This window comes from Gymnoscopelus microlampas (assembly GCF_963454915.1).
Source record: "Gymnoscopelus microlampas genome assembly, chromosome: 2".
Classification (NCBI taxonomy): Eukaryota; Metazoa; Chordata; class Actinopteri; order Myctophiformes; family Myctophidae; genus Gymnoscopelus; species Gymnoscopelus microlampas.
This window is the reverse complement of record NC_139939.1, coordinates 36,998,570-37,016,782: the sequence shown is the minus strand read 5'-3', so window position 1 is coordinate 37,016,782 and position 18,213 is coordinate 36,998,570. Positions and strand designations below refer to the sequence as shown.

The window sequence follows — 18,213 nt, the reverse complement described above, 5'->3', positions numbered from 1 at the left end:
CTCCCAGAACGTGCTAGAACCAACATGGAATGTGTGGGACTCCAGAACAAAACAAAGGGGCAATGTGTGCACACACTGATGTTTGATCAACACTGGAAGGTCCATTTAAAAGCACCTACAGTATAAGCACCAAAAGGACTTCATTGAAAATGACTCTATTTAATGCAATTTGAAAGGTTCACGTACTGTAGTCCCTCCACTAAATGTTCATCATCACGACGCAAGTGCATTGATTTTTTAAACAAGACTTGTCTAAGATGACATACTGCATGTGATATACAGCACCAGAACCATGGCACACGGTCTGGTGAATTTGCCAGTTTGAGCACGTACCACATACACTGTAAAATCCTGAGTATCACTTTCACATCAATATCTCATCAACTCTGAGAGTAAAAAAGGACCATTATGGGCCCATTTTTATACTCTCAGGCTTAAATTGATTTTGCAGTGTAGATCCCATGTCATTTCCCCTCTTTCCTACCATTCCTCACCGCAGTATGCATTAAAGCAGTAATGCAGACAATAGTCTGCAGAGGCGTCCAATCATGGCAACCTGCCGCCTTCCCTCTCTTGTTAGATGACGGGCCAACTAATGAAACCACCTGGTGTTTTGGTTTAGCATGGACACCTGTATACACTGAGCCATCCATAGCACACAACTGAAACTAGCTCATGGCCAGCATGTGCTGTGACTATTTTTGACAAGCCCGACAAGCCCTTGTATTATGTAGTTAAAATATGAGCCTCACCCGCCTAATCAGTGCTGTTCACTGATTCACTGACAATGGAGTATAGTCTAATCTCCTCCTCATTTCCCCATCTAGTCTCATCTCAGTTTGGCCACTTAAGAGTTTCCTGGGTACAGGCAGCTGGCAGGCAGTGATTACTGGGGGATATATTGGCTATTGAACGGCCGGACTCCTGCCAGAGCTGCTGCAGAGGCCGTCTGCATGTTCACACATCCTGGTACGACCGAAGTGTTTGTGCAAAACATACTGGTGCGTTTCTCTCTCTCATAGTGTAGCTCAGGTGTCACGCCACACCAGTCATTTTATCTCAGTGAATGCATGGCCTCCCTTGAACTGCTAGTCGTGTTCTGGCTCTCACAGAGCCAGTATCATAAACGTAATGTACTGTTATAGCATTATCTTATTTCGAATTGAAATTACGGGAGTGGGGGGGCGACCCGATAACCCAGTGGTTAGGGCACGTCGCACATGGACTCTAATGCCTGACAGCAAATCTCACCAGCAAGTTTGATTCCCGGACGGACCGACCATTTGCCGCATGCCACTCCCCTATTCTCTCTCTCTTTCTGTTTCCTGTCTCTAAGCTGTGAAATAAAAACGACAGGAGTGATGCTGGTGTGAGCTGACTAGACTGGAACATGAAGCACCAGTGCCATGTGACATTCACATTATTAAACGCAGTAAAACATGTAAAAGTGTTCAATGAACATTGTGCATTTTACTGTATAGAGAATGATTAATGAAGAATATTAAAACATTGGAGATAAATAAATACTGATCTGGTTCTCATGGTCACCCTTACAGTCTTTTCTATTGGCAGCTTTTGGTGGTCACTACCTTATCAGTTACTACATTGGATGAGTCAATGCAAGAAATGACAGGGATCCACATGAGCTTTCCACAAAGAAGGGACTCCAGTGCTAAACCAAAATGATCAGTCCTTTATATGGTGCAGATACAGTAGAGGTATAGCCCATGGGTTCCCAAACTTGTCCATGCCAAGGACTCCAAAATAGACATTGATTGTGGCCTCCTATTGCGAAATGGCTTTAAGAAAAAGAAAAAAGAAAATAGAGGAAATAGCGAAAATAGACAATATACAAGCCCACAACTGGTCGCATCGCGACACGTTCTGAGGTTGTAGATAATCTGCTATTATCCCTATTTCTGAATGTTTTTGAAAAAATAGGTTAACCTGGCACAATACTTTTATGAATTGAAATTGAATTTAAAATATATTTTCCTCTCGTTTACACTCCCCCCCTGGTTCCCCATGGGCCCCACTTTGACAACCTGTGGTATAACCTACCATTGGACCAAACAAACAGTGTGTGACACAGTCCCCACAAAATAAAGTCAATGTTCAAAACAATCAGTTAAAAAACAAACTTAAAGTCATGAAAAAGACCAAAACTAGCATGATGAGATGAGTTAATGAATAAAATTATACATTTAGTTCAAACACAACAGCAGTTATTTGCATGACTAGATGACTGTGGATTAACAAACTCAAATCAACAAATGATGGGGTTCAGTTTGGAGAGTCACAATTGCTAATGAGGGGATTATGAAGCAATGTTATTCATATTAATATTATTATAAGCTATCAGCTCAAGGCGTCTGAATGGGGGAATGGTCGGATGGACCAGCATGCAGTCAGTGTTATTGGTCCTTGATGGTCCTTGATGGTCCTTGATGGTCCTTGATGTGTGTGTGTGTGTGTGTGTGTGTGTGTGTGTGTGTGTGTGTGTGTGTGTGTGTGTGTGTGTGTGTGTGTGTGTGTGTGTGTGTGTGTGTGTGTGTGTGTGTGTGTGTGTGTGTGTCTGTGTGTGTGTGTGTGTGTGTGTGTGTGTGTGTGTGTGTGTGTGTGTGTGTGTAAACCCCTTACTAATCATACTACTTCCCCAGCAAAGCAACAGCTGTAATGTCAAGTGCATCGTGCCATGCAGGGTGGGTGAGGGGATAAGGAGGTGTCATATTTGTTGAGCTATGCGGTGCGTTTGGAACTTCTATTCATATATTCACACTTCCCTGGCTAGCTAGGATTAGTGACTGGAGGTAGAGGAACACTGTCTCTCTTCCTCTCTCTGCTCAAGCGTGCATATTTCTAAAATATATAATTCATATTTTGTTAGGAGGGATAAACACAGGAGTACTGCGGGGTGATGGTGCATAAAGTGTCAAGTTGGTGCACTTCCTCAAGAGCCTAGGCGGCTAATTGGAATTAGGGGATTCTTTGTAATGACCTTATTTTGATGGCTATCTATGGAATAAAATTGTAACATTATATACCTGGAGTACTGTCAGTACTTGAGTAAATGCACAACTTGAGTAAATAGTGTTGTTTACAACTTTTCTGAGATAAGTGTTATATTTTATTGGGTACTTAAAGTGTATTATTGTCTCCGCCAGGCCAAAGGCATGGCGAGAGAGTATGTCTTGCACCCTGTCCGTCCGTCCTTCTGTCTGTGAACAGCTAATCTCTGGCACCGTTGGCCTGATCGCAGCGAAACTTTGCACACACACTCCCTGGATGCCAATTCCAAACCTCTGCCCCAAATTTACATTTTTCACATGGGCCTGTTATAGCGCCACCAGGTGGCCGATTCTACCTGATCTGGCGGAGACCTGTGCTCCAAGGAGCATTTTTTCTAGTTGTGTACTTGGTTAATTCATAAATGAATAATTAGTTAAAACAAAGCACTTCTTGTGAGGATCTGTACAGTTAAACACATGCCCTACAAAGTCAAACAGAAGTAGTTATTACCAGGTCATTACAATGGGTTTAGATTCTGTGTAAGCAAATACTATATCAATATACAACATACTATCCATTTTTATACCAATGATGCTTCTCCCAAGATAGAAGATAAATGTTTTGCTACTTACTTACTGCTCTTCAGCTTTGTAGGGCATAGTAGTAAACTATCTATTATAACCAGCAGGTGCAAAGTGGAAATCTAGGCTCAGTTTCTTATCTCTGCCTCTCCACCTGCAGCTTATGGGTCTCTGCCTTACAATAGCCACCCGCAGAGTGAATATAAATGCCAGCTGGTCCTTCAGTACAGTCAACCATTAGAATCAATCTTTCCCCTAAAGATTGTGCCACACAGTAAAATCCTCAGTGTTCATTTAACTTGAGAGAGCGTAGTAATGTAACATTCGTACACTCTCTGACTTACAAATGGATAAGTTGACACTGAGGATTTTACTGTGTACTGTATGCACCACACTCAATCGAATGTGTGTGCGTGGGTGCGCGTGTGTGTGTGTGTGTGTGTGTGTGTGTGCGTGCGCATGTGTGTGACGTGTATGTGCATGTACGTGCGTTAGTGAGTGATATTTGAACGAAAGCCTGCACACATGGCAGACAACATTTCGATCTGCTGTGCATCTTTGTTGTGTCAAAACAACTTACGTATCAGGAATAAAGATTTGTAGGAACATTTAATCGTGTGGGCTTTCGTTCAAATATTCTATGTGATTTATCTCAGCCCAGCCTCTTCTACTTAGATGTGCATATGATTTCTGTAGTACTGAGTGCGTGTGACAGGTAAGGGTTTACTGTAGTTGGGCTTATTCCAATGTATTTAAGTGTGTACTATCCATGGAAAGCATTGCAGCTACATCATGATACTAAGTCAGTAATTAGTAATTTATCACATACCCCTACATTTATACTCTTTATTTGTAGACTTTACAGTATATTACCTTGCATATTGCAGTATGTAAGGACATGCTTAGTGTATTTGTTTTCCCCAAGAGCCTTTTGTGACAGTGTTATAATACCATATCTACTCTCACGATTAGCATCTATGACTATGACCCAAGCTAAGAAGAACCTGGCCACCCTAGCAACCGTTGTTAGCCCCGGTTGCCCCCGGCGGCAGCGGCTAGCGGGCGTGGCGGTACTCACGCTGGCAGTGACCCCAAGAACGCCGAGTCCATCCCCAGCAACAGTCCACCCTGGCTCCATATCGACACAGCCCATTGGATGAAGCCATCTGTCGCGGCCACCTGTAGGAAGACAGTGTTCTTCATTAGAGATGCCATTGCCGGCTGCCAAAAATACTCAAGAGCCGGAAGAGGTTGGGTCGTGTTTTGAAATGCAACGTTTTCATTTACAACATACTGTGCTGTCTCTGAAAGTGTAATTTGCCATTCAAGGCCTCAAGTTCCAATAATGTACTTTTGGTCAATTTGTTTGGGCTATTTCATGCCAACCCAAATGCTGCACCAGAGACAGCAAATAAAGTATTTAAGAGTGATTAAATCTAGAATATTTTCCTAGCATCACAAAAGTGAAAATAGCATATTTTCCCGGCATCACAGAAGTTCAGCTGATAGTAAATCAAGCATTGTGGGTTAGACTGATGTCAAAACGCAGAGCAGCACCGAAAGACTGCCAGGACCTTTCTGAATACAAGCTTCAGTGCACATCAGTGCACCCCTGACAGCCGAATCTGAGCAGCCTTCGTCCCCGTTGCTCTGAACACGGGCATGTGAGAGAGATTAGAGTGTGTGTTATCGTTGAGCCCTTCATAATGCATTTTGCTATACTTATTTTCACCCCAATGACTGTAAAGGCAGTGATGTTTGGCAGCTCTGGTTGAATGTGCATCCCAGCGAAGAAACAGCTTTCCAATCATTTCAATTGCAAGATGAGAGCAGAGGATAACACTTGGTGAGCGGGAGAGAGGAAATAACGTTGATGTTTCAGTACTTTACACTGTAGGTTATTTCACATGCTTGGAGGATCAGAGAAGGATGTTTTTAACCAGTTAAACCCTACAGTATATCAGCCATTCCCAACCTGTCGGCCGGGTCCACTGTTGGGCCATGCGGATATTGCATATGGGCCCCCCCAAAAATAAAATAATATAACATTAAAGAATGAATGTTAAAACAAATGTCATGGTATCTTTTCTTTAAAACGTGTTTTATTGATACATAATAACTTAAAGTGTTCTACGTTAGTTCCATTGATCCAAGCTGTAACACGATCGATTGACTGATCATTAAAATAAACATGCTCTGAAAATGCTCGTGGCCCCCCCCCCCATCTGACCACTTAACACGGCAGTCGAATGGCTGGCGTATTAAATGGTCAGGTGGGTGGGCCGTGAAGGTGGAGGGTGTTGCCCGCTGCCCTATACTATGTCATACGACAAACAGCAGAAATATCTGATCTACAAGGTCTATATTTGAAAATATTTTTTATATCCCTACACGTAGATTTAAAATAAAATACAATAAAGAAATATATATATATGTGGATACCAGGGTTAATGTATTTAATGTCCTGTGTTCTGATCTGAAAAATACAGTCGCTTCTTGGCAACAAGACCACTAGGATTACATTTTCCTCTGTGGACACATATTCTTCGAGGGAACAGGATGAAAGAATGAGACAATTTAAGGGTGCTCCAACAAATTCAATTAGCCATCAATACATCTAACTGACTTGACTTCCGGTCAGCTATTCTGTTGATGATCAAAAACATCATCTTGGTTAATTCATCTGGGAAAGTTGTGCATTATAAAGTTGAACTATTACTAAACTGCAGACAAAAGCAGGAATTGATGTAAAGTTACGGTAGATGGATGTAAGCTTATAATGGTATGAGAACTCTGCCTCTCCATTCGCATCTACATGTACTACTTGCTAGATTCAGTCTAACAAGTGATGCAACATACCTTAACCCATTAAGACCGGGAAAGCATCTGTCATTTTAGATTTGAACCACTTTAACCATTATTTTAATTTTTGGCTATTCAAAAATGGCAGATAGCAGATGTAAACAGATATACAAGCTCATAGTGCGGCACCAAGTGCCGCACAATGAGCTTGTAGATCTGCTATTTAAAAATCTTGAACATTTGGGCAAATCTTTGAATATCTATTTTTTAAGGCGAACATTTGTAAATATTTTGTTACAGGGACCTTCAGCAGCAAAGATTTGAGTAAAAAAAAAAGATTTGCACTGTTTTTCAAAAATAGCTTCATAGCACGGCACTCAGTGCTATTTTTGAATAGCCAAAGAAATCTTAAAATGACACAGATGCGTTCCCGGTCTTAATGGATTAACCCTTTAAGACCTGAGGCCGCTTCTAAGAATTTACAAAATCCTAACAGTTTTTTGAAAAAAAAAAAAAATGTAAAAAAAAATCACGATTTTTCAAAAATATCAGATCTACAAGCACGTAGCGCGGCACTCGATGCCGCGCTATGAGCTTGTATATCTGATATTTTGAATAGCAAAAGAAATCTAAAGTGACACAGATGCGTTCCAGGTATTAATGGATTAAGGTAGCAAATATATCAAACACTCCACAGAAACTGTCTAGAGTCTGGGGAGTCTCAGCTGTATGATGTTAGGAAAAATCTACCTGCCAGCTCCATATCTGCAAGAAATAACAAACCTCAAACAAACCGTTGAGATTCTCGTCTCTGTCTCATAACTCCTTTAATGCATCACAGACGAAAGTTTAAGAATTGAAAAATACAGACCAAGGGAACATCGTTGTAACATTTCTTATTATTCAAAGTGGCTCAGAATTCAATTTAGTACGAGGTGAAACTTTATCAAGCGAATAATCCATTAATCCAAATTGAATTTTGCAAAGGAATAATTGGTTTAGTGGTGTATCATACTTTTTTATAACTTGACCAAAATGTGAATGCTCGTCTTAGTCCACATATTTAAGCCATTGAGACTTGAAGCCGATTCTACATGTCTCCTAAATCTCAACAGTTTTCTGAAAAACGTATGTTTCTATATCAGTGGTGCTCAATATTTTTCATGTCAAGGACCCCCAAAATTGTATGTTGTTCCAGGGACCCCCCAGAAGCAAAGATTTTAGTTAAAAATGTTCGCTTTAAAAATATATATATTCAAAGATTTGCACACATTTTCATGATTTTTCAAAAATAGCAGATCTACAAGCTCGTAGCGCGGCACTCAGTGCCGCGCTATGAGCTCGTATATCTGCTATTTTTGAATAGCCCAAAGTGTAATATAATGCTTTTTAGCTCAAATCTAAAAATGACAGAGTTCCAGGTCTTAATGCGTTAAAATGAAAAGTAATGTTTTTGACTCTTTGGTAAACATATTCAGCAATCTCTAGATTCGGTTTTGTACTTCATTACCTAATTTTACCATAATGTATTGCCTGAATTAATTGCATAGATTAATTGAACAATCTGAGAAAGAAAGAGATTACTGGTTATAACCCAATGATGGTTTAGATGGAGCCCGACACTTCAGCTAATGTAAGAATTTTCTTAACTCCTGGATTAGAGAAGGGTGGAAAACATTTTAACTACATTAACCATGGCTATTTTGGGGACGTCATTATACGTAGGCAAGGATTCTCATCAGTAGCACACATAATATGCTTCATAATTTATAATCCATCATATGTCGGTGTTGCGCGGCAAAAAATAGCAGATCTGCAACGATGTATGGACCAGGCTTATGTGGTTAAATCAGTGACAAAAGGAATTTAAAGTGTCTCTGAAGTGAACATGCTTTTCTTGACACAATAGATTGCCCTTGTGCCTTGGTGAGAGGGTGAGGTCGATGCTCAGTATGCAGGCCACATCCATCGCTGCTATCCCCTCCTGTTAGCATCTCTTTGGCAAGATGAGGAAATGCTAATGCCCGGCCCCACTGCCAGTCACCTCACTGGGACAAAAAAAAAGAAAACAGCTTACGGAGGATGCTAAGTGAGAGTGGCAGGCTCTGGGAAAATGTTTGTCTGTTGCCTGACAGACAGGAAGGCAGTGAGGCGGGCAGGGAGGCTGAGACAGAGAGTTCAGGAGAGCGGAGGAGAGGAGAGGGGGAGAGGAGAGGAGGGGAGAGGGGGAGAGGAGAAGGGCAGAGGAGCCTAACATCCACTAAACAGTGGATGTTAGTGTTTATGGCCACAGGCTCCTTTCAGGTACAATATCTTTGCACATGTATCTACAGATGAAACACGCACGCGCACACGCACACGCACACGCACATACACACACACACACACACACACACACACACACACACACACACACACACACACACACACACACACACACACACACACACACACGCACAGAGAGAGAGAGAGAGAGAGAGAGAGAGAGAGAGCACCTGCTGCCCTACATACAGAACCCCATCACATGTTTTTTTTATGCACATCAGCTCTTTCTGCTCGTGGTTAATTTACACCATTAACATCCATAAAGGATACAGATCAAAGCATATCAATATGGTAACATGATATAAGGAGGGTGATTAACAATCATAATAACACTGAGACAAGCTGAAGCAAATCGGCCCATCTTGGCATTAATAATTCAACCAAATTCTCACTTGTTATTCGGAGGCCATTTAAACACCTCTTCACAGCTCCTGTAATGAACACCACAGAGGAATATATGGCTTCAACAACACACTCAACAACAGGACTAATGGTAATCTGTGTGCCTGGAGCATTTTTACACAAAAAAAATTAAAATGCAACTTTTTCCCCACTTGCCTATGTGTTTGCCAGCATCAAGTGGCTGTGAGAGGAAAATGATCTTTGATAGTGCAAGACGTTGAGCCTGTGTGATCAAAGGGAACATAAGCGTTGATCCTCAGGCTCCCAGAGGATTGCGGGCAATGAGACAGACTGTCTACAAGGCTTGCATGGCACAGAGTCATAGAGGCGAGGAGGACTTTGAGTCTCATAGTGAGCAACAGGTAGGGCTGCATGATTATGGCTCAAATGACAATACTAATTATTTGATGGTGATGTTTGGTGGGGGATTTTTTTTTTCTTTTTACTTTTTCATGTTTTTGTCACTCATCGTGCTTATCAGTGTCATATCTTTGGGGAAATGGTAATGGCCTCTATTATTGTTCGCCTGTTAAGCCTGATGGATGAAGAGATGCATTGTGCAATGTTCTGGTTATTAACCCTTGTTTAATGGTGAGGAGATGTGGGCATATGGTATTTTGTATAGCCATGTTTTACAATTAGGTCTAGGTAATTGTGTGTGCAGCCTGTCTGTCTCTCCCAACAGAGATTCGCCATGCACCGACACTGGACTCTTTAAGGCTGCTTTGAAAACACACCTATTCTCTCAGGCTTCTGGCAAATAGCTGTTTGTTGTTTTGTTTTGTTTGCTGTTTGTTTGTTGGTTGTTCATAGTTTTTGATGTGAAGCGTCCTTGGGTTCATGAAAGGCGCTTTATACTCTCAAGTAGCAACAGGCCCTGAATAATTGAATCAAACGTGCATATACACAGTAATAAATATACTTATTTATATTATAGAAACACAACATACACAACGTACCTCTGTACTCTCCCTAACTCTAGCACGCCCACACACACTTATACAGTAGATTACACACAGAGCTGTGAACATGCGCGCGCGCGCACACACACACACACACACACACACACACACACACACACACACACACACACACACACACACACACACACACACACACACACACACACACACACACACACACACACACACACACACACACACACACACACACACACACACACAAGAGAATGAATAATATGAAATCAACTGTTATTCGCTGTTCAACTTTTCCTCTCTCCTTCATTCTCAGACTGGATTTAGCCAGAGGCAGTTGTGTACCGTATGCATAGTTTATACTAACATGCATCTCATATACCAATGTTATGATGTGATTGTGTCAACACTGCCATGCCATGAAAATAATGTCTTCATGTAAATGATGTTGAACTACTCAGATTCTCCTTTCACCATCATCACCGTCAGCTGCACTGATTTACTGGCATATGAAATGGACATGAGGATAATATTCATATTTATGACCCTAAGACAGTGAATAATGATCCTAAATTGCACAAAGCCTTAACCCATTCAATCCGGGAACGCATTTAAAAATGTCTTCTAAATCCTAACAGTTTTCTGAAAACCTTGTTTTTTGCTATAATATCAGTGGTTCTCAAAGTTTTTTTCATGTCCAGGATCACCCAACATGATATGTATTTGGTCGCGGACCCCCATCTCAAAATATTTTTGTTCCAGGGAAAGATTTGAGTTAAAAATAATCATTCAAAGATTTGCGCCACATTTTCATGATTTTTCAAAAATAGCAGATCTGCTATTTTTGAATAGCCAAAGCATAAGTATTAAAGTGGTTAAAATATAGCTAAAGTCTAAAATGACACAGATGCTTCCCCGGTTTTAATGGGTTAAAGGAACTCGAGCAGATAATTATTACCCTTCACGCACCCACTCCGAGCCATACACCGATCCCGACAAAGTCCTCTCCACAGAGAAAGAGCCAGGGAGAGAGAGAGAGCATATCATGGGTAACTGTATAGGTGCACCATCACTCTTCCGTTTTTTTTGGCAAATGGATACAGAGCCAGGCCTGATTTATACTTCATCGTACAACGGTGTGGCATGCCGAGAATAGCCGAACCTACAAGCTCACAATGTGTGGTGGATGCAACGCGTCATGAGCTTGTAGGTCTGCGCATTTTCGGCACACAACACTGCCGTACGATTGAGCATACAGTGCATTAGGCTTTGTCCAATCATCCTTGACTGGAAGAGAAGGGAATTCTATCCATCATTCAGAGAGGTGTTCTCTTAAGTGGCAGTATGAAGACCCAGCAGGATAATGAGCATCCGCAGAGTGGCCCTCATTCACAGCAATGATATAATCTATCCATCTACACCCATGCCTGACAGTGTATCTGCCCATCTATCCATCCATCTATCGATCTAGCCACACTGTGAAATCTGGGGGAGTTAATTTAACGGAGAGTGTAAAAATGGGTCCAATTTAACTCGGCGAAAATGGTGTGACAAATGCCTTTGGACGGAAGGTTGTCGCCGGGTTCGATCCTACAGTATAGAGCTCCTCTGGGCATTGTGTCAAAAGTGTCCAAGAGCAAGACACCGAACAACTCCTAATAGTTAGGATGGGTTAAGCATGGAGGACAAATTCTTTGCCCTCCCTTAACCTTGATACCCATGAATGCTGACTCCTCAATCTGCAGCATCTTGGGACTATAAAGCTGCAATCCGGAACTTATTTTAACCTGTTTAGACCTGAGGCCGATTCTAAATACGCCTTCTAAATCCTGACCAAAGTTTTCTGGAAAAAAAAGTTTATGTTGCTATATACTGTACATAGCAACAACAACCCCAAAAGGGGTTCCCGTCTTGAAAGGTATTTAAGTGAATATGGACAGGAAAGAGGGAGAGAGAAACGGGGAGAAACACGCAGCAAAGGTCATCAGGAACGGGACTCGAACCCGTGACACGCTGTCAGGCTACTTTAGAGTCCGCTACGCCAGCGGTCCGGGCCATCAATTTTTATTGTATGTTAATACAGTTATAATATATAACTATAGCACGTCAGCACTAATTTGAGGTGGCCTCCCTACTCTTCTATTGACACATTTAGACCTTGGTCTCTGTTTAGGGCACCTCTGGTTGAGAAGTGTCCCTGCCTGATGCTAATAAAAACAATATCCCCCTTGAATGAGCAGGCTTTCCATCTTAGCCCAGTGGTATAGACATTTGCTCTCTCATGCGGGAGACACAGGTTTGAATCCTGGGTATAGGACGTAAAAGTTACGGATTGCAGCTTTAAATACCTGCTCCAACCTGCCATGCTCTACCTGAGGCACGAGTGTGTGGAGCCACCAGGTCTCAGACAGGTTACTGAGCCACCTTGTATGTTGTGCACATGGCGCCATTGGGGGGGGGGGTGGGGGTGTGTCTATGTGATCGCTTTGCCAAGGCTAGCGCTGTGGCTCATAACATGATATGGGACTCTGGCAACTATAATAGGAGTCAAAAGTAGAACGGAGAGGGTCGAGTATCATAGAATTCATCTTCAAGGTTTTTTTTCAGTGCAAAGGAAAACAGGTATATTGGTGAGGGAGGTGCAGATTACAGAGTATGTATTTTTCTTTGTGTGATAACGTTTTGGCCATCCGGACTTCTTCAAGATCAGATAATTAAATTAAAACAAGCATTACCCAGGTTATATATGCCACACCATAACATGAGAAATGTTGCATTTACTATAGTATAAAGCACTTTTATCAAGCACTACAAAGTACATTACATTCACACACCGATGGCAAAGGAAACCATGCAAGGCACCAACCTGCTCAATGAGAGCAGTTAGGGTTAAGTTTCTTGCTCAAGGACACTAACAAAGGGGGAGCCAGGGATCGAACCTTCCAATTCCCAAGAGGCCGCTCTATCACCTCCACTGCTGCCCATATAAGTAACATAGTACCTGATGAGGAAGGGTTTTTTAGCACGCACAAGGGAGGACAAAGTCATAGACCATGTTCAGAAGAGGTATTTAGGTAGCTGATGTGTAAAAAGAGATCTAAGTGCTTTAACCCATTAAATCCAGGAACGCATCTACAAATGTCTTCTAAAATCCTAACAGGTTTCTGAAAAACCTATGTTGCTATAATATCAGTGGTTCTCAAACTTTTTCATGTCAAAGACCACCCAAAATGATATGTATTTGGTCACAGACCCCCATCGAAAAAATATTTAGAACCCCCAGAAGCAAAGATTTGAGTTACAAATGTTCGCTTTAAAAACATATATATTCAAAGATTTGCACACATTTTCATGATTTTTCAAAAAATAGCAGATCTACAAGCTCATAGCAATGACCTTGAATATCTGCTATTTTTTAATAGCCAAAAGTATAAAATAATAGTTAAAGTGGTTAAAATCTAAAATGACAGATGCTTTCCCGGTCTTAATGGGTTAAAGGGCAGAAGATGCAGAGAAGATGCAGCCAGGCATGCACTGCATGCCCTGGATACAGGTAACAATGAGACCTAACCACATGTATGATCTTAATTGTAAGATTTTTGGGCGGTGCAACCGCCCCTATATGTGAGGTTTGGACCCCCACCCATTGCACCCCCCCAACCCTGCGCTGTGATTGGCCACCAGTGTACCCCCCTAACCCTGCACCGTGATTGGCCACCATTGTACACTGGTTGACTCTATTCGGGACTGTGATTCGCTAGTGAAACACATGACACATGTGCAGTCATATAAATAGGACTGTGCACTTAAAAAAAACACATTTATGTTTTTTTTTAAGTGAATCACCCACTGTGATGACCACTGTGACCACACCGCCCACTTCACACTGGGTGTGATTTTTGAGTGGTGCCAACCACTCCTATACATGACTTTGTCCGTGTGTCCGTATGTATGTATGTATGTATGTTTGTCCAATAAACAAACATTGACGACAACATCAATACGGGGCTCATCAAAGGCACCACTCTCTTCACACAGGGTGTGATTTTTTTTTCTTGTTGGTTAAGTGCCGTTAAAGCCTTCATACATTCTTCTGCACAGATATAAAAGTATAGTTACATACGTAGGTCGTAACGTATAAGCACCTTACTTCCGTGTTCACAACCACACACAGCAGCCTACCTGGGGTACCCATTGACGCATAGAGACCAAACCAACACATGTTCATATTAAAAAAAAGCATCACGGAGGCCTCCGTGGATTGATTACTTCCTTTTCAGTTTGACAGGAAGCACAGCGTTGCTATGAATTGAAATGTCAAATACATTTATTTCTAAGGGATTCTGAATGGTAAGGCACAGCATCAGGACATGCTTATACTTTCAAAAATAAATTGAAATCCACCTCTGCAATTTTAATCATGTTTTTGGCGTTTTGATATAAAAATAAAAACCTTCCTCAAGACCATCTCAAATGGGGATCTGAAAATGTTCCGGCAGCGCCTAAAGGAATGCTTGGTCAGCACGTCTTCTATCCGTTGCATCAGCCTGTGTACACCTGATACTGTATAGATTCATGCCTTGAGTTCAAATCCAGCTTTTGACCTGCTGTGTGTTACACGCCATCCTCTCAGTCTCTCTCTACCCTGTCTTTTCTGCTTCTCTCCATCACGCTGTCAAATAAATGCTGTACAAAATAATATTTAATGCACACCATAAATCCAATTCATCTCATAAAGTAGCTATAAACAGTGCATTAGCACTCCAATCCCCCGCAGGTCCAAATGTTAGGCTTGCTATTACAATGCAAACAGTGTCTGGCACCGGTCCATGTCTTACGAGTACAGTATTACTGAGAGGCTCTGGTATGTGCTGCCTGGCCCTGCGTGGACTCCGGCAATTTAGTGACGTCACATGGAGAAACAACAACCCTCGTCCAACTGGTGGCTTTCATCTTGGTAAAGTGCTCTGACCCGAGAGTGTACACTTAGGGTCATTCATGACAGGGAAGCTGTCACCCAAGTCTATTTCCCCAAGTATTTTTCAGCCTCACAGCTTTGTTAGACGGAAAAGGAGAGGGAGAGAGAGAGAGAGAGAGAGAGAGAGAGAGAGAGAGAGAGAGAGAGAGAGAGAGAGAGAGAGAGAGAGAGAGAGAGAGAGAGAGAGGGAGAGAGAAACAGAGACAGACAGACAGACAGACAGACAGACAGACAGACAGACAGAGAAGAGAGAGAGAGAGAGAGAGAGAGAGAGAGAGAGAGAGAGAGAGAGAGAGAGAGAGAGAGAGAGAGAGAGAGAGAGAGAGGGGACTACTACTAAGAGAGGTCTCAGTCGTTCATTCTGACAGAAAAAAACATGTTTTTTCCTTAGCTGGACCATATTTTCCTGTCCAGTGGGCCAGGACCCAATTGTGGGCCATGAGAACTTAAGGATTCATAATAATCATTATGTGTATATTTTGTCATTTATGGTGTCATCTATTGACATTTACCATGCCTACAGCTGTAGATAAGTGCAAGGGATGGCTGAGCCAGGTGTAGGCTATATATATGTTATATTTACTAGTAGCCTATTTTGTTTGCTTTTGTGTGGGGACAAAGTGCCCTTGCCAGTTATGCCCGTGAAGGCGCTTAGGTGCGGATGGATAAGCCTGTTTTCTCGTTTTCTCTGAAAGGCAATAAGCAATAAGCCTTGGTAATAAACAGCCCCTTTTCCTTTGCTTATGGGGGATATGCTCAGGATGAATTAATATTAAAGCTGACGACCCTATCCGGGACAAGTTTATACCCATGGAAATTGGCAAATAATGGCTATCGTGACAAGCAGTTCCATCAGCCAACACGTTAATAATACAGTCTGTCAAGGCTGGGTTCATGTATAAATGCTCATTACTCGACAGGCGTGGTGTGAAATAAAAAGACAGCCATTAGACTGCCGTGTCAGAATGCCATTAGCCACTGTGATCAACCCCTCACTGAGTAATCAATAACTCCATAATGCAAACAAGCATGAGTTCGGTTAACAATTCATGAAGCATGGCCTCAGTGGCCTGCTTCTCATTCTCACCAAATCTGGGAAGCCATTCAGTAAAAAAATGAATAAAAAATAAAAAATCTGAATCTGTCTTGAGAGATTTTCTGTGAGTCTGGCTCACAGAAGGTTTGACCTAAACGTAGACATATGAAGACATATTGCATTTCTCCCCAACCTATATCTTATTTGAAACTGCATGAAAATAAATGTAAAATGAACATGGGTAAAGGAGCGGAAAGACAGGTAGGAAGTGGATCAAGAGACAAAATGATTTGTTTTCCAATATATTCCATTTGGTTGAGCAAAAAGTGAAATATTCTGTAGTTACATATTCCCTGTTGGAGATTTGCCTATATCTGCTTAGGTATTGGACTTTTTTCATGTAGAAATCCGTACTCTTTGGCTCACACATAAATAAGTCTAAATCTGTCTTAAAACCATTGCCCTATATACTGCAGCCCAAGTGCAATGCAATTTATACATGGGGTAAAAAACTGTCTAACTGCTATTAATATGCATGCATCATGCAATATTAAAAGCTATATATTGCATGTGTGTGTATTTTGGGATCTCTCAGCGTCAGGGCTGGTCCTAGGATTTTAGTGGCCCTAGCAGAAGTTCTCAACCCTTTCCGGATCAGGGTCCACTTGAAAATCTCAAAAGCATTATAGCGGCCCACCTATCTGACCATGCATTTCTCGAATGGAACAAATGTATACGTATCAGAATGGAAAAAACAAAAAAAGCAAGGTTTTAAAGAAAAAACTACCATGAAATAATTTTGCCATTGATTTGGGGGCCCACTTGCAATATGCTCAGTCAAGGCCCACAGGTTGAGAATCACTGCCCTAAAAGCAATATTTAGTTTGTGGTCCCAAAACACTTCCTGCGCAACCACCAAATCACATACACGCACACACACACACACACACACACACACACACACACACACACACAGTCACACACACACACACACACACACACACACACACACACACACACACACACACACACACACACACACACACACACACACACACACAGTAGAATAAAATGCATGGCAAGAATAAAGTTAAACTTGCATTTTTGTTTGTGCAAATATGATGCAGATATTTGTGAATCAGGGGGTATGATTCACAACAGGATTTTGATCCCCACAGGATTTTTTTTTGGGGGGGGGGGTCCATGACAGTTAAGTGATAATTTAAAGACTTTTAAGACCTTTTGCATACCTCAAAAACAAAAAAATAGAAAGTAAAGAAAAAGACCATTAGCCTACTGCATCAAAAGTAATCAACAAACTAACAAAAAAAACTGGTCAAACATTGGCCAAATTGTCAAATAATATAAGAAAGAGGCTAAATCTACAGCCGATCTACAAGCTCACAATGCCTGGCATCTGCTATTTTCACAATATTTATCTGTGGAACGAGTCAAAATATAATGCCTCAACTCCTACATTCTAAGTGCTTGTTAGGGTGGGGGGGGGAGTCCGCAGTTCAAATCTGATTTTGGGGGGGCTCAGCCTGAAAAAGTTGAGAACCGCTGGCATATAGACAATCATCCATCATTCAGCTCAGCTCAGGTGCACCCATGGGCGCATGGAGATCTCGGTCCACGCGCACGCATTCTTTTGGGTTTGGCTCGTCTCCACCTCTCTCTCCTCACATACTTCACCGGAGTCGTGTTTGAACAGGAATCACGGGGAGATGTGCTGTCACATCACTTTATAATGAGCCAGATGACTGCACGAGAGAGCCTATAGCATGTGTTGTTTATGGGCCGAGTAGTAGGTAGGCTATAGCCTACACAGTATACACTAGTCCAGTAGTTCTCAAACTTTTTCATCTCAAGGACCCCCAAATGTACACTTATCAGCCCGCGGACCCCCCATTTGAAAAGATATGCCATGGGGACCCCCATGCGAGAAGATTTGTATGGCTCTAGCAGTGATTCTCAACCATTTTAATTTCAAGGACCCCCAGTTTGACATGCATTAGGCTACGGACCCCCATTTAATGGCATTTCTATCTCTGGGACCCCAATTTATATTGTAAAACCAATGTTAATTTAACTCTGAGAGTGTACAAATGGAACCCTTGTACACTCTCAGAGTTACTGACCCAT

General features: G+C 41.8%; 2 protein-coding genes across 5 annotated transcripts in view; one reads left to right on the top strand and one right to left on the bottom strand.

The window, feature by feature from the left end:
• npnta (nephronectin a) overlaps nucleotides 1–18,213 on the bottom strand; it is a 491,735-nt gene that overhangs the window by 86,975 nt on the left and 386,547 nt on the right. For all 4 annotated transcript variants that reach the window (XM_084078173.1, XM_084078174.1, XM_084078175.1 and 1 more), the window contains one exon: nucleotides 4,669–4,769. In XM_084078173.1, the coding sequence (XP_083934299.1) occupies nucleotides 4,669–4,769 (101 nt within the window). The remainder of the gene's footprint in view (nucleotides 1–4,668; nucleotides 4,770–18,213) is intronic.
• The window catches only part of dkk2 (dickkopf WNT signaling pathway inhibitor 2), a 413,162-nt gene that overhangs the window by 297,113 nt on the left and 97,836 nt on the right, over nucleotides 1–18,213 (top strand). The gene's annotated exons all lie outside the window — the stretch shown is intronic.